General features: G+C 42.7%; 1 protein-coding gene across 1 annotated transcript; it reads right to left on the bottom strand.

The window, feature by feature from the left end:
* Window positions 1–594: 594 nt before the first annotated feature.
* Window positions 595–26438, bottom strand: LOC117481028 (dual specificity testis-specific protein kinase 2-like). The gene is given in 12 exon segments (XM_034128485.1): window positions 595–2767; window positions 4366–4459; window positions 4764–4850; window positions 5186–5269; window positions 6393–6476; window positions 6478–6484; window positions 7011–7093; window positions 7487–7633; window positions 8237–8285; window positions 10872–10993; window positions 25108–25867; window positions 26282–26438. Coding segments are annotated over 11 exon segments (2064 nt in total). The 5' UTR covers window positions 25315–25867; window positions 26282–26438; the 3' UTR covers window positions 595–1667.

The raw sequence follows: 26438 nt of genomic DNA, 5'->3' as shown, positions 1-26438 counted from the left end.
AATAAAAGCCTCTACTCCATTCCACTGTACACACCAAACAGAAACCTCTGTATTATCTCCTTTCAGTTAAAACTACATTTTTTTTATCTTACAATACAGAGCTGTGTAAAAATATTATTTGTTGACATGGTAAAAATATCCAGAGGGGTATGCTGGCAATTGCTTTCATATGGATTAATGTTATAGCAGTGGCAAACATTTTATTTTGTTCGATGACATGTACAGGCGACAGTCTGTAAGGACTTTACTTTGGAACAGGATGGTCGCTGGTTCAATTCCCCAATTGGACAAAGTGGTGTGGACTGGAGCGTTGAGAGCTTTGCCCACTAGGCTACTCCTAATACTGGGATTGCCATTAAAATGCAGAGACTAATGCAGATTTCACTGCATGTGTTGTGCTGTTTATGTAACATAATTTTAAGGACGTTTTTTGTCATTTTAAAAGCAAAATTCATGGTTTTGTTGGCCATATATTTGTGTATTTGTACCATCTGTGTATAAAAAAGTGTGGAAACGGAATTTCAGTATAGGTTAATATATACGTAATGAGTGAGCAGGTCCATTTAATCTAAAAAAGACAACTGATAATACAGTGATGAATAATAAAAGAGTGTTATTAGACTTGCATTAACATACTTTCATCAGTTAGGAACTTAGGTTTATAATTTCTTAAATTATTAACATATTTTGACACACACACACACACACAGTGTGAGAAATGATCTGTACAATAATTATGCATACCTGCTTCACATGTAATAAAAAAAACATGTACACACAGATACATTGGGGGGAATGGGGGAGTAGTGTTCCAGTCAAAGTATGAAAGGTTTGTGTAGTTTGTTGGCTCGGAAGTACACACACATTTATAAAACATCAGTAGCACATAGGAAAGCACCATTTAGTGAAAAGTCTGGTGTCTCACTGCAAAGTGTACCAAACTCAAGTGCAAAAATACACAATTTACTTGACATTATTATCACTTAGGTCCCCAAAAACAGGTAAACACACACACACACCTTCTATAAAAATGTAGGAAGTAAATCCTAGAGCTATAGCTGCTATAGAGTCAGAATGAAGAGCAGAGCAGCACGGTGTGTGTGCAGCCACACTGAGCTGGGCTCCACACTGCAGTGTGATCAGCACAGAGGCTGCCATGCAGAACAACATTATTTTTTATTTCTCTTAAACTTCCTCCATAAATGGACGGACAATGATTTACCAAAAGGGGTTAGGGTTAACATGATGTTGTAGTTTTGGCCATATATCTATACTTATTTAAGTAATTGTGGAGAAGTGTGAACAGGGTGACATCACTATAGTACAATGAAACGAAGCCAGCGTCCATTAGTCATTTAACTGTCCTTCAAATAAGTAGGACTATTCTTTCTTAATGTCACATGTTCACAGATCTCTGGGATCACTCTGAATACAGATGATAACCACAACTACCAAAATAAGAGCAAGTTTCAATAAACCATAGTGCAGGTCAAATGAGCCACACACTTTGATCTGGTGGGTCCCTGTGTGTGGAGGAGCAGAGTGATGTGCCCCCCCCCTCAGCAGGCCCTGTTGTTAGCACAGCACTAACAACAGGTCAGAGGCTCAGTGTGAGCGTAGCAGCATCTAGTGTGTGTCGCTAACATGTACTGCCAATGCACTCAGAGTTATGTCTGGGCCTCGGGCAGGGAGCGGCTGGGCTCACATGGGACTGGCGCCCCTCCCCTTGTCAGTCCATTGGTGCTGCGACACAGCAGAGCTTTGGTTGCCGTGGCGGCTGTTGTCGACGAGGACACACTGACCCCGGTTATGGTACCATTGAGGTTCCGGTAGGGTTGCTGCCGTGGTAACGAAGCCCTTTGGCGGGGGATGGGCATCGCGGCTGTTCCACGGAGGCACACTGAGGGAAAAGTCAGACCCACCAGACAGCATCCTGGACAGGAAATTACCTCATCCGGCTCAGAGGGGCCGCCGGCGTCCGAGGACTGATTGGGCGCTGTGCTGTAACTGTTAGCCCGCCCCCCTCTCCCCCACTGCACCTGCTGACCTATCACGAGGGCGGAGCCGTTGTTGTTGTCCACTTGTAGCAGAGCAGGCAGGGGGGGTTGGCCGTAGGAGATGGGACGCGGCCAGCCGTTGGTCTGTGTGGAGTCTGCGGACTCAGGAGACTTGGTACAGTCCATGGGTTCGGTCAGACATCGCCTCTTCTCCTCTTCCTCCTCCTCCTCCTCCAGCCGCTCCAGAGACATCATCTCCAGCTCCACAGACAGACCTACATCCTCCTGAAGCAGCTCTCTCCTCTCACGTATCTCTGTCTGCTCCACCTGAAACCTCACACCAGTCTCCCTCCTGTCAACCTCCACCCTGACGTCCTGTTCCTCTTCCTCCTCCCTCCCCCCAGTATGTCTCAGTGAGGCTACAGTCCGGCTGAGCTCAGGAGTGCAGGGCAGGGACCGGCATCTCCGGGGCAGCGCTCTGAGGAGGTGGGGGGAGGAGCAGGGGTCCCGCAGGGCAGGTAGGGTGAAGGTCAGCGAGATGACCGACTTGCTGGGAGTATCCAAGAGTTTACAGCGCCCCCCATTCAGGTCCTGCCTGAGGGAGAAGGGGTTGACCCGTGCAGGGGTCCCGAGGAGAGGAGAGCTCAGAGTCGCCGGGGGTAACACGTCCGACTGGCTCCTCGCCAAGCCCTGTCGTCGCTGGCTGCGGTTGCCTGGGTGACAAGGGGAGCTGTGGCGCCGGTAAGGGCTGGCGTTTGCTGACAGTGACTCTGAGGGGAGGGGGGGGGGGGGGTGACAGAGTGAGAAATTAAGAACAGGTGGTACTACTTTTAAAACAACAACTACAACAATAGAAAAGAGCAAAAACTGAAATGAACCAAAATATCAACAATACTGTCATGCTGTTTGCTTTTATATTCTCATACCACTTGTATTCATACACGGAATGCTTTGAATTAGCTGTTAATGAGGTCCAGAGAAGCTGTCTTGGTAAATGTTTAAGATTCTCGGTTCTAGGAGTAATTTTTACCGGTAACAGAAAGCAGATTTAGGGGAGGACTCCCAGGATTCAACAAACGTCTGATGATATTCAGCCTTTATAAGCTCACTCTTGTGAGTTAAAGCCTCTCTATACTGAGTTCAGAGCACATCAATGACTGCGTGATGATCTCCATGCAGGCAGGTTACTACTTCACGATATGTAAACATTGCAGATCTAAAAATCCTACAGTTTACAGAACAGAACAAAACAATGTTTGTAAAACAAGCTCCACTTCACAATTGTAGCTCATATCATTAGGGCTCCTGCTTGATAATCTGATTTTGAGAGTCTTTGTAACAAATATCAAATCAAACTTTATTTATATAGCACTTTTCTTAAACAAAGTGTTTCACAAACCAAACATATAGACAATTTACAAAAAATGTAAACAATACTTTCTTCCCAGGTAACACATACTGTAGCTTTGTGATTTAAGAGAACACTAAATACCAACGCACGACTAAATAAAATAAAAGAAGGATAATAATAATAAATAAAGAATAAAATAAGAATAAATTACAATCCAGATCACTCTTAAGCCCCTTACACACCGAGCTGATTATCGGCGTTGATAGATGTCGGGTCGTCGATGAGTGTAGTGTCGCCCTACTCAGATTGGTGTGTACTGCACCGTCGTGTCTTTTCGGCCGTGCCGACACCTTCCGCCACCTTCCGCCGCCATTCAACATTCGACATGTTGAATCGGGAGGCCGTCGGCCAAAGAAATCACTCTGATTGGCTGTTCAGCTTAGCGAATCAGTGCATGAGAAGCGAAACAGAAGTGAGGGACCCAAACAAACGATTTAATTTAACTCCAGCTCTCGACACAGGTTGGGGAAAGCCCCATGAGCTTCTTGTTGTAGAGTGAAAATGGAACGCACACGCTATTTGTTGTTTGTTTATATCACGCAGTCTGTTCTTCTTCTCGGTTATCACGCAGTCTGTCTTCCGGTTGTTGCCTCTTTTGAATGACGAATACACACTACCGCTGCCTGCTGGTAAGGAGAGTTTTTGCCACTCACGCATGTGCAGTGCCGTACGTGCAACTTGGCCATCGGCTGAAGTCTTTGCGGTGTGTTCCAGTGTGACACATGGCCAAGACGCAGGAGACGTGAGGCGACGTGAGGCGAGGTGAGGCGACGTGAGGCGACGTGAGGCGACGTGAGGCGACGTGAGGCGACTTTCCGTCGGGACGTGTTCTTTGGTGTCAGTTTGGTGTGTAAGAGGCATTAGAAAGCTGTTTTAACCATATGAACAGTTGTGTAAAAATACGTAACACACATTGAAAGGAGACATTTAAAAGAAAAAACAGTTTGGGGGTTTTACCAAGTGCAAGGGGCTTCTCCTTCTCCTCCTCCCTCTCCATGCCCTCCAGTGTGAACACAATGTGAGAGAACGAGGGACGCTGCTGTGCACTCATCTGAAAACAACCACACAAAGACACACTTAGATTACACACACACAGCCTCCATTACCTTGCAGTGTGTGTGTGTGTGTGTGTGTGTGTGTGTGTGTGTGTGTGTGTGTGTGTGTGTGTGTGTGTGTGTGTGTGTGTGTGTGTGTGTGTGTGTGTGTGTGTGTGTGTGTGTGTGTGTGTGTGTGTGGTGTGTGTGTGTGTGTGTGTGTGTGTGTGTGTGTGTGTGTGTGTGTGTGTGTGTGTGTGTGTGTGTGTGTGTGTGTGTGTGTGTGTGTGTGTGTGTGTGTGTGTGTGTGTGTGTACTTACATTACAGCAGGTGACAGCCAGGCTGAAGAACGCAGCTGGACAATCCCCAACCAGGTTCTCAAATGCATCCACGTCCAGACCAAAGTCCTGAAACACAGACAGTGTCATACACTGATTCCTCAACAACTTGTTGCCAATATGAAATGATATCACTGAAAACTGTATGGAGTATGCACCACCAAACACGGGTTATGTATGACAGTATCATCCTAGCATGCATGTTGTTGCTATTGCTTTAATGCAGTAGCATTAAACTGGCATTAGAAATACAGGAAAACTGCCTATTCAGCTCCTCTCACTGCACACTGAAGTATCCTTTATCTGGATAAACACAGTTTCAATAGTATTTACATCAGAACGATTATCTATACCACATAAAAGGAGCACCATGTTTGTGTGTGAGGAAGATACATGACAGGTACCTCTGTCCTGGGTAAGAAGTCTGGATCAGCTTCAATGCGGGCGATGATCTCACACAGGATGATGCCGTACGCAAACACATCCACCTGAGCACAGGACAGGAAGTTAGGTCAGGGCTCAAACTACATTTCACACAGTGCTGGGGGAGTGGAGGATTGATACCAATATGAACAGTTCGGTGCTTAGAGCTTCTGGTAGTGCTAATACTCTGAAAAGTTGATGAGAGAAGTTGAATTATTTTTACTTTCAGCCTAGTTTTGTTTTAGTTATGCCCAGTTAAGGCCCAACTATTGTTGAGATAAAGGTCAAGGCATTAAACATTTCTGAAACATACAGTATACGTATCCCACTATCTTGACCCCTGTGTATTGCAACCCCGCCGGACATTAGTCATTTTAAAAATCTGTGTCGGCCCCCATCTACAGATACTTACAAAGGGCCTAACATCCTGGACACTCTGAACGTATTATAAAAGTAGCACATTTGTGGTAGTCAGTAATATCTTAATTAGCTAACTTAAAGGGGACCTATCATGCAAAATGCACTTTTGTACGTCTTTTATACATGAATATGTGTCCCCGGTGTTCCAGGGAACTCACCAAGTGTCAGAAAACACAACCCTCTCTATTTTCCTCCATACCCAAATCTCTAAAAAAGGGGCTGCAACGGATCCGATCAAAACTGATCCAGATTTGAACACTGTCCTGACGTCAGGACAGTGGCGCTACGTCTATTGGGCCAACTCCACCAATCAAGAGGAGACAGCCACGGCCATTGCCGTTCGAAAGCGCTGGAGATGCTGTAGTACATATGCCAGGCCTCTAGATGGTGCTGTTCTCACTGAATCTGCCCTTGCAAATACAGGGGTAAAAAAGTGCAAATTGAGCGAAATGAGGCATGGCTAAAATGCATGATCTGTTTGGTATTTTGAAAAAAAGAAAGTATAAATATGCCTTATATAGGTATGGTCCTACACTATATTATTCAAATATAGCATGATAGGTCCACTTTAAGCCCCTAAAGGACTAATATGACCAAGGGTGTGTTTATAACTTAAAATTGCTCTGAATCTGCAATGTACTCCAGCGGGGGGTGTGTGTGTGTGTGTGTGTGTGGTGTGTGTGTGTGTGTGTGTGTGTGTGTGTGTGTGTGTGTGTGTGTGTGTGTGTGTGTGTGTGTGCGTGCGTTGTGTGTGTGTTTTGGGTTTACCTTCTCATCGTACAGCTCTCCTCTCAGAACTTCAGGTGCCATCCAGTAGGGGGAGCCCACGATGGCCAGAGGCTGCTTCCCCCCCTCCATCACTGCAGAGACAGCATGTTTCCTCAACCTCTGCTCAATAGCTGCATGTAGGGCTGTGACCCATTCAGAACACTTTCCATGTTCTAGATGCACTATTTGATATACCAGTGTGCAACACATTGAATCTAAAGCAATATGTCTGAGCTGAGAGGTCACGTATCCACACTGTGGTCCTCTTCAATTCTTTATTGTTGTAGTGGGTTATATTATATAAGATATTTGAACTTATTATGACAACGTTTTTCCCTCGCCAAAATCAGACTAACTCCGGAGCGTTATTTAGGCATTTCCTAACAAGCTAAGCTAGATTCAAAGAACTATTGCTTTAAATCTGAGCCTGCTACAGCCTTTAACAGACACTTCAGTCTGTCTAGGCTGATGGCTTTTCAGGAAGTTAAAAGGCTTATCTAATGAAAAATGTTGAATACATTTTTAATGATTCACTAATTAATGGTCGGTTATGAAGTCAGAGACGAGTAAAGTTTTGCATCAGAAAGAGTGAGCTTTTTGATAAAGGTGTTGTCTGACCTGTAATCAGGGATCTTCTCTGCCAGGCCGAAGTCTCCCACCACCGCCGTGAACACACCGCCGTCACAGCGCACCAAACAGTTCTGCACACAAACAAAACAGTCACAAAACACTCACTAAACTCTTGTCTCGCAATGCCGATAGCTGTATTTGTCCAGATAAAGAGATAAATAATGTGTTCTGAACTGTGAACGGGTCGTAAACTCACTAGAACCGGGACATCGGCCCCCCCCCCTGAGGATTGTGAGTCATCCAGCAGGAAGGCGTGCATTCATTTGACTGGCCAATACTTCAGATATTTCTCAGAGCCCCCTCACCGCTCTAAATCAGCGAGCTACTGTAAGATTTAACTCATGGTGCGTTTAATGTTGTGTTTAAACATCTCCTAGCAACAGTTAGTGGCTTCAGTACAGCGTCATGGCAGCCCCCCCCCCCCCAGCCCTCCCGCTCCACACTCTGCCTCTCCTCCTGGTTACCTTGGAGGTGAGGTCTCTGTGGAAGATGCCCTTGCTGTGCAGGTAGTGCAGCCCCCGGGCGATGTCCAGGGACAGCCCCATCCTGACGGCCCAGGACAGGTGCAGGTCGCTGTCCAGCAGCTGCTCCAGGCTGCCTCCATTGATGTACTGCAGGGACACATCAGACACAGATCAGACACCTGCTGGGTGACTGCTGACATCTCTTAGGAACTCACTGATTTAAAACAATTCCCTTTATGTTCATGAACCACGGTTATTCTTTGGGTGAGAAATATTATTCTGTGACATAAAACATTCTATTGTAACAAGAAGTATTCTACAGTAATATGATATATTATACTGTAACATGGTACATTCGGCCGTTGTGTGATACATTCTACAATAATATTAAATATTCTACTGTAATATAATATATATATATATACTGCGACATGAGAAGAGCTACTATAGAATAGATGGTTTATTATACTACTACACAGGTAGTTTTCATAGGCTAATTGTTGATACAGTAAACAGGGGGAGAGGACGGGTACTGTGTAGTAACCACGGTAACATCTGCACACCATGTACACATCAGCAGTTTGGTACAGCATCATGCATCAGCCATTCTAGCAGCTGCATGTGTGATTGTGTGTGTGTTTGTGTGTGAGTGAATCTAAGAATGAAAGAAAGAGACTCAAAAGGATACAGCAACCATTTTTAAAAGCTCAAGAAATGTGATATTATTAAAGTAGAGAGTGATGTTTTTACCTCCGTCAGAGCGTGGAGCTGACCTTCATGCACACACACCCCGAGAAACCTGAGGACAGAGGCAGGCAGAGGATTTAAAACACTGTAGACCACACTCTAGTATCAGGGTTAAACAGAGCTGGAAAGTAAAAATGATGCTCAAGGCGTTGAGTGCTTGGACGTAGCCTCCTGGAGCCTCTGGGTCTGATCATTTAGCACTGCATCATCTCGTTCAGCACCTATGATAGCATGTGTATACATCCATCACTCATCGTTGGGCTACTTCTGATGGCTGTCATGGGCTGAGGAGCTCTACTATAAATGTTCCTAGTCCAAATATACTGCTGGTTGCCCTGGTAACCTGCATTGTCTTTCCGCTCTGGTTTGGGACAGAGTGGTGCTGTGATGACAGTGTAGGACCACTTATTATAACAGTTATTATTATATTCTTCTTGTTCATTGTTTAAAGTCAAACTGTGATTACAGGCAACACTGAATTCCAAAGACAATTCACAAAGTGTGACTAACTGGAAATACATCTATGGAGGTAGATTTGTCTCAATATGAATTGTGTGAACAGATCAATAATATCATCAGACAACATAACATCAACTTCCACTGCTATGCTGACGACACCCAGGTCTATATCAAAACACAACCCAATACCACCAATACTATACAAACACCTGCCTGGAAGACATCCGCTCCTGGATGACCACCAACTACCTCCAGCTCAACAGCAGCAAGACAGGGGCAATCCTGATAGGCACCACCGACCAGCTTGCCAAGGCCGCCCTCATCAGCCCCTCCCTCGATGGTCAGCTCATTTCTCTCTCCTCTGTTGTCACCAACCTTGGTGTAAGGTTTGACCCCACTCTGTCTTTCCAAGCCCATATCAAACACATCACCAAGACCTCCTTCTTTCACCTGAAAAACATTTCCCGACTGAAGCCCTCACTCTCAACTGATGACACTGAAAAACTGGTTCATGCACTCGTCTTCTCAAGACTAGATTATTGCAATGCACTCCTCTCCGGTCTCCCAGCCAAATCCATCAACCGCCTGCAACTTGTCCAGAACAGTACAGCCAGAGTTCTCACCGGTGCAAAAAGGTCTGCACACATAACCCCCATACTTGCACAACTACACTGGCTCCCAGTCCACTACAGGATCCAGTTTAAGGTTCTGCTCCTCACTTACAAAGCCCTGAATGGCCAAAGCCCAAAATACCTCTGTGACCTCATCCGTACCCAGACATCTACCCGCTCTCTCCGCTCCAGCCACGCTCCTCTTCTTTACCTCCCCCGCACACGTCTCCGAACAATGGGAGACCGAGCCTTCTGCTTTTTTTATCTTTCTAATTGTATCAGTGTCCTTTGTTGTGAAGCGCTTCAAGATTTGTCTTGGCAGATGAGAAGCGCTATATAAATTAAATGTATTATTTATTTATTATTAATAATCCGTGTTAATGTGCGTCAGAGTGCACCTGGACTCATTCACCCTTCATGGTAACACTGTGTGATAAAGAGACTGAACCTGATCACTGTTTTGAGTAAAAAGACAAGCTACACACATTAATGAGTAGGCACATGGCAGCTATAACGGAAAATGACTTTACTCACTGATTTACTTAAAGGGGACCTATCATGCAAAATGCACTTTTGTTCGTCTTTTATACATGAATATGTGTCCCCGGTGTTCCAGGGAACTCACCAAGTGTCAGAAAACACAACCCTCTCTATTTTCCTCCATACCCAAATCTCTAAAAAAGGGGCTGCAACGGATCTGATAAAAACTGATCCAGATTTGAACACTGTCCTGACGTCAGGACGGTGGCGCTATGGCTATTGGGCCAACTCTCCACCTATCAGGGGAATGTGGGGTTGGGCCACGGCCGGCCATTGCCGCTCGAAAGCGCTGGAGACGCTGTAGTACATATGCCAGGCCTGTAAGTGGCGCTGTAGTCTGCCACAAAAGCAGCGAAGAAGACTTCCCGCGCATGGTTGCCATGGTTACCCTTCTGTTTATTCTCCGCTGTGGCTTTTTTTCTCCCTCCCCGAGGCAAGCGTTTGCTCCTGCTGCTTTAATTCAATGCAATCCCTCTCCTTCGAGGCAAGCACTGTAATTCTCTCCGGTTAGTCCACCAGCAGATAACAAACACCCACCTCTCCGCCTCTTCCAAGGAACGAGGGGACCGTGCGGCAGAGTTTCAGTTAGGTTTTCGTTCGCCTGGTCAAGATGTCCGTTAAAAGTTTAAATCTTCCGGACAAAATTAGAAAAGTGCCGGTCAAAGGTCTTCTTTGTTATTTATTGAGCTTTAAAACAAATGGATAACGACTCTATATAATAATATAATAAAACACGGAGGACGGAGATCTATTTTTCTCCCCCTCTTCTGACTTGATCAGAGCACGCTCCCCTCTCCTGCAGGGGGGCGTGGTCAGCTGCAGCTCACAGAATCAGCCCCCTGCAAAAACAGGGCTGGAGAACAGCAAATAGAGCGAAATGAGGCATGGCTAAAATGCATGATCTGTTTGGTATTTTGAAAACAGAAACGTATAAATATACCTTATATAGGTATGGCCCTACAATATATCATTTAAATATAGCATGATAGGTCCACTTTAAATGACAGCATAAACACTTTGTGACCTACCTGAGTATGTTTGGGTGGCAGAGCCTGTTCATGAGCTGCACTTCTCTTAGCATGTTAGCTTTGTTGCTAGCCAGCGTGTTCATCTTCAGCGCCATCACCTGGCCTGTGATCCGGTGCTGCACCTGGAAAACAGCCATATTACATTATATTTCATTTAGCTGACACTGTTACCCCTAACGACTTACAATAAGTGCAGTAAAACATGCAGACACAAACTCAGAACAGCCAAGTCCATTTGCTTCAAATAAACCAAACAACTGTAAGTAAGGGTGCATTCGTTTTCAAATAAGCTAGATTTATTAGAACTACAGTTTTTGTTGTGTATGTGAGGATTAATATCCAAGGTGTATATACACAATAAGCTATTTAAGTAGGTTAGCAGTTCTCTCCTATTTGCAGATGCATTTTTCTTTATAATTTATAAGCTGATGTTTAGTGTAACAATTTGGCCTAAACTGTTACCGATGCTGACTTTTTTCTTTTTTTACTTATTGTGGTAATTTAGTTAGTAAGATAGTTGGAATGCTGATACAGCATTCCAACTATCTGTTCTTCAAAATCTTTATTCCGCCCGTTATTTTGCCGGTCTTCTTCTACCACATTCCACATCGCAGAAACTCAGTTCAAACATCAAAACATTCAGCTCGGTCGGGAATCGATTGCTATTACTTTTCTCATTCATAACTTTCATAATTCCCGAAATATATCCCATAATTCATCACATTTTTAACCATTGAAGTCAATGGAGAAAATCTTCAGACTTGAACAATCTTCATGCGACTTCAACTGCTAACTGTTCCTTCATACTTTCACTCAGAAACCTCATTCCAACTTTAAAATGTTACACATCTTTCTGACATTATTCGTGTAACACAACTTTTAAATCTGATTCTTACTTTTAGAGATATTAAACATTGTTCAGACCTTGGTACAGAGGCCTTCTTCAGATTTTAACATTAACTAGAGTGCGTGATGTCACAGCTAGAGTGTAGGAAATCTTGAAATTTGCCTTCATATCTTTTTTTTAAACTGCCATAATTCCCAAACCCTACATTCCTGAGACATAATTTTTCATGACAAACGTAGGAAAACATCTCGTAGCTTGAAAAATGACAAATAATTAAGCAAAAATAATTAAACAAAATGCCTCTTGAGGGCATGAAGTGACAAAAACTTTCAACATGTCTCCATTAAAGCCCATTGTAATTTCAGGCTAATATTTCCTCACAGCAGCAGCCGCACACACACCTTTAGTTAATCTGCCAAAAAGGCCACATTATTGACCCGAAAGTACACAAAAAGCACACTTCAGATACTCAAGGTCCTTGAGATGCTTCAAGCTTTGAAATTTCACCAATATCTGTTACGGTTCTTCAACAAAACGTTCACATGTAAGAGGTTTATCTCTCATTCAGAACAATGGAAACCTTTGATCTCTGGACACCTCGTTAGCTCAAATATAAACACCTGTGTCATGGAACACGATGATGTCATAACTCCAATTGACATGCTCAGAGCAGCAGACTTCAGATAATTAGTGCGAATGCTGTGCCACAGCATTCCACTATAGTACTTCGATTCTTTATTAGTGCGAATGCTGTGCCACAGCATTCCACTATAGTTCTTCAAATCTTTATTAGTGCGAATGCTGTGCCACAGCATTCCACTATAGTACTTCAAATCTTTAGTCTTCCCCTTATTAGTGCGAATGCTGTGCCACAGCATTCCACTATAGTACTTCAAATCTTTATTCTTCCCCTTATTAGTGCGAATGCTGTTTACAGCATTCCACTATAGTACTTCAATTCTTTATTCTTCCCCTTATTTCACCAATACTTTGGCTCTCCATAACTTCAGCTTACTTTCAGCTACAGAATCCATTCAAATATCAAACTATTCAGCCTGTTCAGGAATCGATGGGAAACCTTCAACTTTTTAAAAATATTTTATACTTTTTGAAATATTCAGCTTTTTAAACTCTTTTTTTTAACATTGAAGTCAATGGGAGATGCCTTCAAATCCTCTTTTCCTACACTTTGCGCCAAATGCTTCTTCTTCCACATAATTTCAGCTAGACACTTCATTCCAACTTTCAAATGATCACAAGACCTTCAGCTATAGAACTGGTTATTCAGATTCTTCATATCTTTTAAACTTTTTGAGATATTTAACTTAGTTTGGAGCTTGGTAGAGAGGCCTTTTTCAGATTTTAACATTAGTGTGGATGGAGCAGCTCGTTAAGTCTAGAGTGCTTTGATCTCAAAACAGAGTGCAGCAGTGCTTCAAATTCTCCCCAAAAAAATGTTTTAAACTTGCCATAATTCCCAAACCCTACACTCCTCAAACATCATTTTTCATGAAAAACGTAGGGAAACCTCTCCTAGGTTGGAAAATTAAAAAATATTAAGAAGAAATGTTAAACAAAATGCCTCTTGAGGGCATGAAGAGACAAAAAGTCCACCTAGCTCCCAATTGATTCCCATGTTAAATCTTTCCGGATCTTTCTTCAGAACAGAGAGAAGTACACTTTAGACAAACTGCTCCCATCTCCACATTTTACACACAAAACCAAAAAAACAAACATATATCAGTTCATTGGGGTTCCCTGATGCTCACGGTCTGGTAATTTTTTGATAGGAGCCATAGTTTTTGAACAGGTGGCAAAATTGTCAAATATAATCCTCAATGCATTCTTAATGGGACTCAGTGCTGCAGTTGGTAAATCGTCATAAGTCGTCACCATGGTAACCTTTCATCTCTGGGTTTACACACACAGGTGTTTGTAAACATTCATTCACTACTACTTACATTTAATATCTTTATTTAACCTCTTAAGGCCCTGACACACCAGGCAGTCAACAGAGAAGTCGCCGACATCCGACACCGACAGATCCATCGACGAGTTCTCCTGCGTATTGGCCGTGTGTCGCACTGAAATACACCGCTTTACTACAGCCGAGCACGTACGAACTGCGCATGCGTGAGTGGCAATAACTCTCCTTACCAGCAGGCGGCGGTAGTGTGTATTCGTCATTCAAAATAGGCAACAACCGGAAGACAGAGAAGAAGAACAGACTGATATACAAACAAATAGCCTTTCACTCCATTCCATTTTCACTCTCGTCCATCGAAAACATGTTTTAGAATATAAAAATACATGCATGATGAAATGAGCACATAAAGTGCAGACATACTATAAAATCACAGTTAATAGACCTGCATCTGATGATCGCAGTGTTCTGGCGGGTGTGTAGTTTATTGAGTCAGCAATGTAATAATGGCCACTTCTTGCTAAATTTACGATGAGATGAAAAACCGGACTTGACCAAACAAATCACGGAGCTCTCAGCAGAGGACAGCCGGGGACGCTCCCGCCGATATCAGAGATGTCCCTGCTATGTGTGGGAGGTAAGAGAGGACATTTAAATCGTTTGTTTACGTCCCTCACTTCCGTTTCGCTTCTCATTTGCTAGCTGAACAGCTGATCAGAGTGGTTTCTTGGCCCGATAGCTTGTGTCGATCGTGAAAGGCCAAATAAGGCGTGTCACGGCCGAGGGTTCGGGACACACCAAATTGACTTTGGGCGACAAGGAACCCGTTTTCGCCCAACAACGCAAGACGGCCGATATCGGCCTGGTGTGTAGGGGCCTTTAAGCCCTGAGCCTGTTTTTCAGGTCTCAGGCTCGAAAATGACATTCCCAGAACAAATGACCGTATCTTCCCTTCTAAAAGGGTTAAATTAATAATCTTTATTCTCAAAGTAATGATAAACCTGTGAGTTGGATGTAGAAAAGTCAGAATCAATATAGATGTTTTTTATTTTAAAGAAAATTCAGATTTTACATAGTAAAAAACTGTAAATTATAGTGTCCGTCCAAAAATTCTTTTTTACTTATAGTGAAAACTACCCTTGGATGATGGGTTAGTAGACTAAAAGCTTTAGGAATCCAAAGTACAACATATAATAAGTACCCTGTATCAAGATTGATGCAAAACAAGTGAAATTTGACCTTTTTAGCCAAAAATCCCCACTTCTGGGGTCATTTGGGTGGATTTGACCTATCTCTGGCCCCCCTTGGTCGATTTTGATGAATGAAATCTCTTTATAACCGCTAGAGCCAATGGAATCGAGGGAAAGTTATATACACACCAAAACGTTAAGAAATAAGGAGTGAGAGTGACGCGTTACCAAAACCGGAAGCTGCATACACTCTGGTGGCTACCATTAGCAGCTAACTTTTCCGCTCCGATTTTTACATAAAAATGGAATTATGGATTATAAATAATTTTTTCAAAGGCACAGGTACATTATCAACCTATGGATCAACAGTTGTAGCATTTCTTTCTTTCGTTTTAATGCCATTGAACACGTCTTTTGACCTAATTGACAGCTACGGTGAGACGATCTGCCGTAAATGTCTGTGTTTGCTTCCCCTGTCGCAAGTTCGGATCGCTCAGTGATGATACTATACCTAAATAATCTGTGGAGTCTCAGCTTTAATCGGCTATATTGTATGTGCAGCTACGATAAGTAATAAGGGTATCTTTATCTTGAATTGTGTGCCGCGGTGCATTAGAATATTTTCGCTCAGCGGTCATTTAGACGCTTCTTATGAGACTTGTGTTTTGTTTTGGTAAAAATGGTTCATATCTTCAGTTAGCTGAGATTCTTCCCGTTAATCTGGTGCTACACATTAATAGTTTCATAAATGTTAAGAAGCCCTGAGACATTTTCTCGAAAAGAAAACGGTGGGAGGGGTCCAATGGGGGGACTGCCGTGCTTAACCTGTTAAGCACCAAGCCTGTTTTTCATGTTTCAGGCTCGAAAATGACATGCCCAAAACAAATGACTACAACTTAACTTCTAAAAGGGTTATATGAATAATTTATTTTATCAAAGCAAGGTTACATCTGTGAGTTGGATGTAGAAGTGTCAGAATCAATATAAATGTTTTTTATTTTAAAGAAAATTCAGATTTGACATAGTAAAAAACTGTAAATTATAGTGTCCGTCCAAAGATTCTTTTTTACAGATAGTGAAAACTACCCTTGGATGATGGGTTAGTAGACTAAAAGCTTTAGGAATCCAAAGTACAACATATAATAAGTACCATGTATCAAGATTGATGCAAAACAAGTGACATTTGACCTTTTTAGAGAGGTTTAGCCAAAACCACCCCACCTCTGAGGTGATTTGGGTGAAAATGTTTTTTTTTCCATATCTCTGGCCCCCCTTGGTCGATTTGGATGGTTGACACCTCTTTCTGACCGTTAGAGCCAATAGAATCGAAGGGGGAGTCCCCCACACACACACGTTGTGAAGAGAAAAGGTGGGGGCTGCGCGCATGTAAATGTGCAGCAGAGTGAAGCGATCTCTAGCTCTGGCATTTGGAAACGAAAAAGCAGTTTTATTGCTTATGGATTATCAGAAATAATTTCAAAGAGGGCACAGATACATTGGATGAACCTATGGATTAACTGCAGCATCGTTTTTTTATCGTTTTAAATGCCATTGAAGACCAGTTTTGACCAAGGTAAGCCATGTTAGCGTTTCTAGCTACCTAGCTCCACATGTTATGATGTACGCTTTCGTTTATAGCGTCGCAAATGTTTATCACTGAGTATTGAGGTTTTTTACACAGATTCTGTGTCTCCAGGAGACCAAAAACGAGTGGTTGGCTGTGCATCTAGGATAAGTAATAAGGGAGTTAATGTGAGTTTAAGTGCCGTTTTAGGTTACATTTTTTCGCTCGTGGCTAATTCAGAGGCTGAGTGTTAGCATTGTGGGGTTTTTTTGGAGAACAAAAATTAAAAAGATCAGTTAGCTGAGTTTCTTCCCGTTACATGGATATATAACATTCATAGTTTATTAAATATTAAGATTCCTTAGACGTTGTTTCCTGCAAATGACGCGTTTATCCGCCCGGTACCGGGGGGGCCGTGCGTAACAGGTTAAGAGGTTAACTCCTTCAGCCTAATTTCAGCTGCAGAAACCATTCAAATATCAAACTATTCAGCCTTTTCAGCACATGATGGGAAACTTTCAACTTTTTCAAAATATGTTATACTTTTTAAAACATTCAGCTTTTAAAGTCTTTTTTAACATGGAAGTCTTTGCAATGCATTTGAAGCTGTAACAATTCACACACACACACACACCAGACACAACCACACACACCACACACACACTCAACCACACACACACACACACACACACACCACACACACACACACCACACAACACACACACACACACACACACACACAACACACAAACACACAACCACACTCTCTCTCTCATCACAGAACACTCAAGAGAAGAGAGAGAGGGCGATCAAGAGAAGAGAGAGAGGGTGATAGAAGAGTGATAGGGTGATCAAGAGAAGAGAGAGAGGGCGATCAAGAGAAGAGAGAGAGGGTGATCAAGAGGAGAGAGAGAGGGGCGATCAAAGAGGAGAGAGGTCGATCAAGAGGAGAGATAGAGGGCGATCAAGAGAAGAGAGAGAGGGCGATCAAGAGAAGAGAGAGAGGGCGATCAAGAGAAGAGAGAGAAGGCGATCAAGAGAAGAGAGAGAGGCTGATAGAAGAGTGAGAGGGTGATCAAGAGAAGAGAGAGAGGGTGATCAAGAGAAGAGAGAGAGGGCGATCAAGAGAAGAGAGAGAGAGTGATAGAAGAGTGAGAGGGTGATCAAGAGAAGAGAGAGAGGGCGATCAAGAGGAGAGAGGGCGATCAAGAGAAGAGAGAGAGGGCGATCAAGAGAAGAGAGAGAGGGCGAACAAGAGAAGAGAGAGAGGGTGATAGAAGAGTGAGAGGGTGATCAAGAGAAGAGAGAGAGAGTGATAGAAGAGTGAGAGGGTGATCAAGAGAAGAGAGAGAGGGCGATCAAGAGGAGAGAGGGCGATCAAGAGAAGAGAGAGAGGGCGATCAAGAGAAGAGAGAGAGGGCGAACAAGAGAAGAGAGAGAGGGTGATAGAAGAGTGAGAGGGTGATCAAGAGAAGAGAGAGAGGGCGATGAAGAGAAGAGAGAGAGGGCGATCAAGAGGAGAGAGAGAGGGCGATCAAGAGAAGAGAGAGGGGCGATCAAGAGAAGAGAGAGAGGGCGAGCAAGAGAAGAGAGAGAGAAGAGAGAGAGGGCGATCAAGAGAAGAGAGAGAGGGCGATCAAGAGAAGAGAGAGAGGGCAATAGAAGAGTGAGAGGGTGATCAAGAGAAGAGAGAGGGCGATCAAGAGAAGAGAGAGAGAGTAATGTAACCTCCTAATGTAATGTATAACTCCTATGAAAATGTTCAAAAAGTGCTCAAACTTCACATGTGTGCTAACAGTCCAGCCGTGAAGACATCTACGGGACAGTTTTGAGATTTCTTCAAATGCCGTTGCCATGGCAACACAATGCTCACCATGAAACACGGTTTTCTCATAACTTCAGTGAAAATGCTCGAAATGGCCCAAAACTTCACAGGTTTGGTAACGATGCAGCCATCAACACATCTAAGCGTATTATGGGGTGTCATCAAATGCCGTTGCCATGGCGACAGATAATTCACCATCAAGTTAGTTCAAAAGTTTGGAGTTCAAATATTCTGCTGCTTTCCCAAGCCTTTTTACTTTCTTTACTCATCTTAATACAAATTCATTCACTACTACTTACATCTGATATTTAACTCCTTCAGCCTATTTTCAGCTGCAGAAACCATTCAACTATTACATTATTCAGCTATTTCAGGACATCAAGGCTATACATGTTGTTGTTTATACCTTTTTTAAAACCTTTTCTTTTAAATATTAAGCTTTTTCTGCATTTGTGTAGCTAAAAGCAGCTACCATTCAGCTAATAACATATTCAGCTTTTTCTGCATTTTCAGCTAAATTCAGCCACAAATGTTCACAGTTTACAGCATTCGCACGCATTTTCTGCAGGAAATGCATTTTCTAGTAGTTAATGGTCCTGCCCTCAACAGCTCTACGTCAATTATGGGGTGTCATCATATGCCGTTTCCATGGAAACACATCCCTCGCCATAAAAGACGATGTCGCTATACATTAACTCGTTAATTAATTAATAGTTTGCAGTTCAAATATTCTGCTGCTTTTCCAAGCCATTTTACTTTCTTTTCTTCTCTCATCACACATTCAAGCCCCCAGTGTTCATGTATCATTTCAATCTAAATTCTCAACTTTCTTCTTACACATTACATTTCAGCATAGCAATTCAGCGTCAGCTTTTCAGCATAAAGCATTCCCACTAGCAATTTCTTCAGGAAATGCATTCTCTAGTTTATTCTAATGTGCAAGGGAAACACATAATATTTTTATTTAAAATATTTATTACAAAAAATAAAAATAAACAATTCTGGATAAGCACAAATTCAAAGTCTTTGTAGCCTGCTGTTTAATTACCAACTCATTAAGAATATTTTAAGTTCGGTCAGTGGTTGCGTTTTTTATGTAAATAAAATACATAAATAATAGCATACAATGTCCAAGCATTTACATTTTTGATAATGAACACACTGACCAAGTTAGTTTTAGTTTATGCATTTAAAAAGGCATGAAGAACATAAAAAAATAAAGGTGAACAGAGTCTTGGCATTTCCTGTCAACACAAACGGAGCCGAGGATGGATTATTTTTATGTTCTTCATGCCTTTTTAGGGCGGTGGTGGCGAAGTCCATAGGGACTTGGCTTGGCAACTGGAAGGTCACCAGTCCCGGAAAGACCAAGTGCTACAGAGGTGTCCCTGAGCAAGGCATCGTTCCCTACACTGCTCCCCGGGCACCGTACATAATGGCAGCCCACTGCTCCTAACACTAGGATGGGTCAAATGCAGAGAAACCGTTTCGTTACATAGTACCTGTACTACGTAATGACAATAAGTTGAATCTTCAATCTTCAATTATATATATATATATTTGTTTTTATTTGCCCGGCCAGCGCACATTAAGAACACTGCAGAATTGTGCCTGAACAGTCAAATATAATGGCTTAGAGTGCGGCGCTGCGTTGACACGGCAGACTGAATCAGCAGCAACACTTCAGAAAAAGTCCCGAAGTTGTGAAACATTTCTCCAAGAGAAGTGATCAGAAGTTGAAAACACTCTCTGGGCTGATGCTAATGTCAAGAAGATGCATCGGCCTATCCATTCCCCACCTATTACATCTGCTTTTCTCTCCCCACACAAGCATCTGTGTGAAAAACACGATGGAGTCCAGAAGACTGTTTCCCTCTCACAACGTGCTAGAGCTCTGACTCGTGAAGCTGACTGCACAATATGTGGAGTAATGGCCGCTGTAAACACCTCAACAATAAGTGTTGATGAAGATATAAAATAAAACATTTATTATTATTATTAGAAGCATCACAAAAACACTAACACATTATTGGTTCCCAGTAGAATCTGCCTAACGCTGTGCTCTCTCTATGTGTGTCACTGGAAGGCTCAGAGACTGGTAATGTGCCTCGAAGTCCAGCTAGAGTCTGGACCTGCAAGCTCATGTGTGTGTGTGTGTGTGTGTGTGTGTGTGTGTGTGTGTGTGTGTGTGTGTGTGTGTGTGTGTGTGTGTGTGTGTGTGTGTGTGTGTGTGTGTGTGTGTGTGTGTGTGTGTGTGTGTGTATTAATAGCGTAGCACTAATAGGCTTTCTGGATTTCCCATCACTCCTCCTGATCTGCTGCACAAATCCACTGGGCTGTCCTGGGGCGAGGCCCAGCAGCTGGCTCAATAAACTGTTTGCATTTTAAACTGAAGTGTATAACATGAGCATTGATCCGTGCTCCATCAGTCAGTACTGGTTCTGGTCATAAGTTTAAAAAAGCAATAAGTGCAATGTGAAGTGACCTTCCTCTCTCTTACACAGACACAAACCCCCAAATTGAGGTTTTTCAGCATTTGTATAAATTGGTTCCAGCTGTACAATAAATGATTGGCTTTATTAAAGATCTAGACAGAAAAATGTGTAGGATGCCAGAAGATTCAATGATATTTGTTGGTAGTAATTTAAACGTGAGGGTGTTATCAGTAAGTCAATAAAGGTATCAACTCATGTCTTTTTATCGGTGGGGTTATTACTTTTTTCTGCCATATACTGGTGAAGTAATAACGTATTTTTGTTGGGCATTCGGAAGTTAGCATCGCAAGGGCTCCTTTGAAAGTTTAAAGGTCCCATGTCATGGCCATTTCTACTGATCATATGTCCATTGTTGAGGTCTACTAGAATAGATTTATACTGTGCAATTTTCCAAACTCACATTGGTTTCTCATACAGCATCTCTGTATAGTATGTGTATTCACTCTCTGTCCTAAACGGCTTGTTGGAGCTCCTGCCCCCCCCCCTCCCTGTGAGCCCAGTGTGCTCTGATTGGTCGGGACGTTGCGAGGCTCGTTGCGAGGCTCGTTGCGAGGCTCGTTGCGAGGCTCGTTGCTGCTCGTTGCTGCGAGCCGCTGCTGCGAGCTGCTGTGAGGAGCAGACAGGTTTCCGGGTCGGCGATACAGCGAGAACAAGCGAAACTCATCCTGAGCACACACAAACACTCACAGCCGAAGTAAAAACAATAAGTGTGGCTTGATATTGAGTAAGAAAAAGGTTGATAACGCTGTGAGAATGGGTCTGCGGAGAGCATTTCTCCGCGATCCCAACTCGTCTATTACCAGCGTTCAGGGAGCTCTATGCAAGTCAATGGGGACTCCCTGTTAAGGCCCTGACACACCAGGCAGTCACCAGAGAACTCGCCGACACCGACACCGACAGTTCCATCGACGAGTTCTCCTGCGTCTTGGCCATGTGTCGCACTGGAACACACGGCAAAGACTTCAGCCGACCACGTACGAACTGCGCATGCGTGAGTGGCAATAACTCTCCTTACCAGCAGGCGGCGGTAGTGTGTATTCACCATTCCAAATAGGCAACAACCGGAAGACAGAGAAGAAGAACAGACTGATATAAACAAACAAATAGCGGCTGCCGTTCCATTTTCACTCTCGTCCATCGAAAACATGTTTTAGAATATAAAAATACATGAATGATGAAATGAGCACATAAAGTGCAGACATACTATAAAATCACAGTTAATAGACCTGCATCTGATGATCGCAGTGTTCTGGCGGGTGTGTAGTTTATTGAGTCAGCAATGTAATAATGTATGTAATGTAATAATGGCCACTTCTTGCTAAATTTACATTTCTATGTGATGCTTTTATCCGAGGCGACTCACAATAAGCAGAACAGCAGTAGACAGTATCTCATTTACTTAGACACTGTACTTAAGGACAATGTTGAGGTACTTGAGACTATCCTGCAACTTTATACTGACAAATAAACCGGACTTGACCAAAAAAATCACGGAGCTCTCAGCAGAGGACAGCCGGGGACGCTCCCGCCGATATCAGAGATGTCCCTGCTATGTGTGGGAGGTAAGAGAGGACATTTAAGGGCTATGTTTGATGTCTTTAAGTATCACCTGCTGGTGTTTAGCTGCTGTCCTGTGCCTTCTTAAATCGTTTGTTTACGTCCCTCACTTCCGTTTCGCTTCTCATTTGCTAGCTGAACAGCTGATCAGAGTGGTTTCTTGGCCCGATAGCTTGTGTCCGTATTTTGGCCGATTCAACATGTTGAAAATGAGAAATCTCCAATGAGGCGTTCTGGTGCAGCATAGACAGGTCTTTTCTGTGTTAGAGTTTTACTCGCTACAGGGTGTACTTTGAGGGTTTGTGACTCTGCAGACCGTTTACATGCATAAAAACCTACATAACACACAAGGGGACGGGTAGTAACCCGAAAAGCATGACATGGGACCTTTAAAATATTGCTGAAAATATTATCTGTGGTCAGCACATCCTTATATTATATCTTATATAAAATGAATTCCGACTTATGATTATGTTTGAACGCAAACAACAGAAGTATAAAGCTAACGATAGGCAATAAACAAACTACATCACAGTCACATGACTTTACGTCACCATCGCTAAGCTAAAGGCGGCTAATGTTCTGCATGTTGTGGTTATTTGTTTCATTCAGTCACTCGTGAGCAGCCGACACTTCAGACATTCAGCAGTGCGTTATTTACTTATGTATTTTATGTCATAAAACAAAATGTGAAAATCTCTTCAGCTTGTGTTAACCACAGACCTTATTTCAGGCATTTCACCAAATCACATGGAAAAACCATTGACTTAGAGAAGAGGGACCTAGAAGTAATAAATGCTAACTAATTTCTGGGTTTGAAGATTCATTCATTCATTCACCACTCAATTCTGTAAATATTTCCATATGTTTGGATAACCAGAAAACAACCTTGTGTCCTGTCCTACAGTCCTACAGTCACCTGGCCTGAAAACAGTCTGCTCCTACCCTAAGATTTTGACCAAATTTCCATGAAATGCTACTACATACTACTACTCTACTACCTTCAGAGGCAAATATTGTACTTTTGACTCCACTACATTTATTTTAACACTCACAGTTACTGGTTACTCAGTACATGAAAACACACAGGCTGATACTGCAGTACTGTAGTACTGATCTACAAAGTATTTTACGTATCTAAAATGCTCTTATATGTATAAAAACAGGATAGCACAATAACCATAATAATATAATATTGTGAAAAAATCCATTCTGCATAATGAGTACTTTCACTTTTGATACTGAAGTACATTTATCTGATAATACTTCTGCACTTATTTTATTCTGAAAAGGGTCATTGTACTGAATCAGTGCTTTTACTTGTTGAACTTTAAGTATATTGTGATGCTAATACTTTGGTACCTTCACTTAAGTGTTGAAATCAGGACTTAAATCAGGACTTTTAATCATAACATTACAGAGGTCAGGTAGTCAAGATGATAAAAAGATGGACATGTTCCATTTGTAACATTTTAAATAAAGGCTTTCTCTGTGCAGCTCTTCTGTATCAAACTCAGCTGTGCTGCTGATCAGAAATGAGCAGTCAGCACAGTGATGATCACATGAAGCAGATACATCTCTCAGGCTTCATGTTTGACTTAGTGGGATTTCAAGGTGGGCTCAAAGAGCAAAACAGATATTAAAAAGGAAATTATGACCTATTTCACTTTCTAACAAAAACAGTAGGAAAACCAAAATAAAGGAGTGTAAGTTGATGTAAATGGGATTTATTTATTTGTAGAAAATGAGGTATAGAGAATCAAATTAAACCCTTAAACAGCAATGTCCTCTGTAGCTGCTTTCTCTGTTCCTGGGTGGGAGTGTGTAAAGATTTATTTTCAGATAAGAGCGGAAGAACAGCTGGAAAACATTTTGTAGAATCCCTCACCTGAGCAACATTCCAAATACTACTGTACAGGACAGTACAGTACAGTACTCGCACAGCACCATCAATCAATTATATTCTTTTATAATAATATAGGCCTTTTAAATAATTATTGGATTATTTTTTTATTTATAAATGTTTTGCTTACCAGTTTTTAAATTCATGTTGTTTTATTTTCTCTTTCAAGTCTAACATAAAATCCATGAAATGTTCCAGGCTGTCCAGATGCAGATATTTGCTGTCACTGACTGATTTTCTTTTAATCAATGTACTAAAATCTGAAGGTTTAAACACTGACTGAGGGCGATCTCTCATAATTCACATTTAGTGAATGTTCCGAGCCTACAAACGGTGTTCTAAAGACCCTCACACACCATCATCGCTTAAAAAATGTAAGAATAATCGTTCCTTTTATATTGTGAATTATAGCACAATTGCAATATCAGTCAAAAAATAAATAAAATGAAAGTTTTCTCTCCATGCCCTTCTGAATGAATGCATACCATTTACTGTATATTATTTATGTGAAAAGTGTAACTAAAGTGCTATAAAATGTGCATTATCAAACAGGTTTTAAAAGATTATGACTAAATTGTAGGACCCAGACTGTCAAAATGACAAAGATGGACACCTTTTGGACTGTGTTAGTCAGAGGTAGGGAGGGGCACCTCCACTCTTCTGCTGTCACAGAGGAACAATCATACCTGTGCTCCCTTTTAACAAAAAAACTGCCCTGGGCATTTTAAGGCCAATATCATGGCTTTTAGTTGTTCAGACAAACTATTTAAAGAGCTCTATGAGCTCAGGACAGGCTGGATTATCACAGGTAAAGTTCACACTGTCAGCTGCAGGAAGTGGAACACTCTTGACTTCAGTGATTGATTGACATTTAGCGCAGTGATGATAAACCACAATTTCCCCCCTGACAGCTGGGTGTTACAACACATACCTTAAAGACCTCAGAGAAGAAGCCTGATCCGATCTTCTCACAGAAGAAGTCGTCGATGCGGGCCAGACTGGACACGGCGCTCCGCAGGGCTCGGTACGATGACGGCCTGATGCGGTTTTGAGCGTGGATACTGTGGAGGGGGGGCTCATCCGGGCTGCCATAGCCCTCCTCGGGGTCACAGAAGCAGCACTCAGCATGGTAGTCCATGATGCTGGAGGACCACCACCCTCTCTACAGGTGCTCTGTTCCCACAGATGAACCAACGTTTTTTTTAGATAGCAGTAGTCCTGAGACACGAGGGGAAGGGGGGTCCCACCATCATGATGTCACAATGATCAAGGCTGTGATGTGATAACCTGATAAGATATATTTCACACAATACTGCGCCTTATTACACAAATATAGAACACATATTATCTATATTTGTTCTTTTGAGATCCACAGATTCCATTCTCATTCAACTCATGTGAGGTAAAGAGTTCAGTCATCAGGATTCAAAGCCCCCCCTCCAGGGCTTCTGTGTGGCTCACTGTGCCCGCCCAGGAACGACAGAGAAAGTCTCACCGATGAAGTCTCTTCATTACTCCTCGTCACCGAGGTTTTAGAAACTCCTGCAGCCCTTGAACCTGGCCTCAGCGTGCCGGTGCGTGGGGGGCTGGGTCCCTCCAGCATCCCCTTACATGGAGGAGAGATGACGGAAGCGGCACGGTACCAGGAGAGGGAGGGCTAGTAGGGCCAAGCTGCAATAATGCACAGGTCCCTGTGGAAGAATTGTGAGAATATAAGATGACACAATAAACTGTAGCCAACCTGCCGTTATAACACAGGACTGGACATATAGCACAGACTGAGAGTGTCGGGGCTGGTCCTCTCAGAGCGGCAGCCATCAGGCTAGCAGAGAGTCCCACTAACGCTAACAGGGCGATGAGCAAAAACCTCCACTGGATAACAACAACAACAACAACACAACTGTTAGACTTTAGAATTGCATACCTGATTTAAATCTGTTTTTATCTATTTTTCTTTTCTTCACAACTGCCTAAATTCTATTTTTTTCTAGGCTTAATAACCCATATTGCTCCTGCCTGGCCAATGAGGAATCCTAGCTAACGTTACTGTTGATAACGAGAGCTGTCAATGACAGCCGGGCTGCAGAGCCCGATCCACGGCTTACCTCTCTGCACACTTCCCGCTGGAAGACAATGTCGATGTCGTCCGGCCGTTTGTTGAAGGCGAATTAAGGGCAGAAATGCCAGTCGGCAGCTGCTATAATCCGGTCTGGAGTCCTACTTCACAGCCACTTGAGGGGGGACGACAACCATCATGAGACA

This window comes from Trematomus bernacchii, unplaced genomic scaffold (assembly GCF_902827165.1).
Source record: "Trematomus bernacchii unplaced genomic scaffold, fTreBer1.1, whole genome shotgun sequence".
NCBI lineage: Eukaryota > Metazoa > Chordata > Actinopteri > Perciformes > Nototheniidae > Trematomus > Trematomus bernacchii.
Note: the sequence above shows the minus strand (reverse complement) of the source record. Positions and strands in the feature narration are given on the sequence as shown.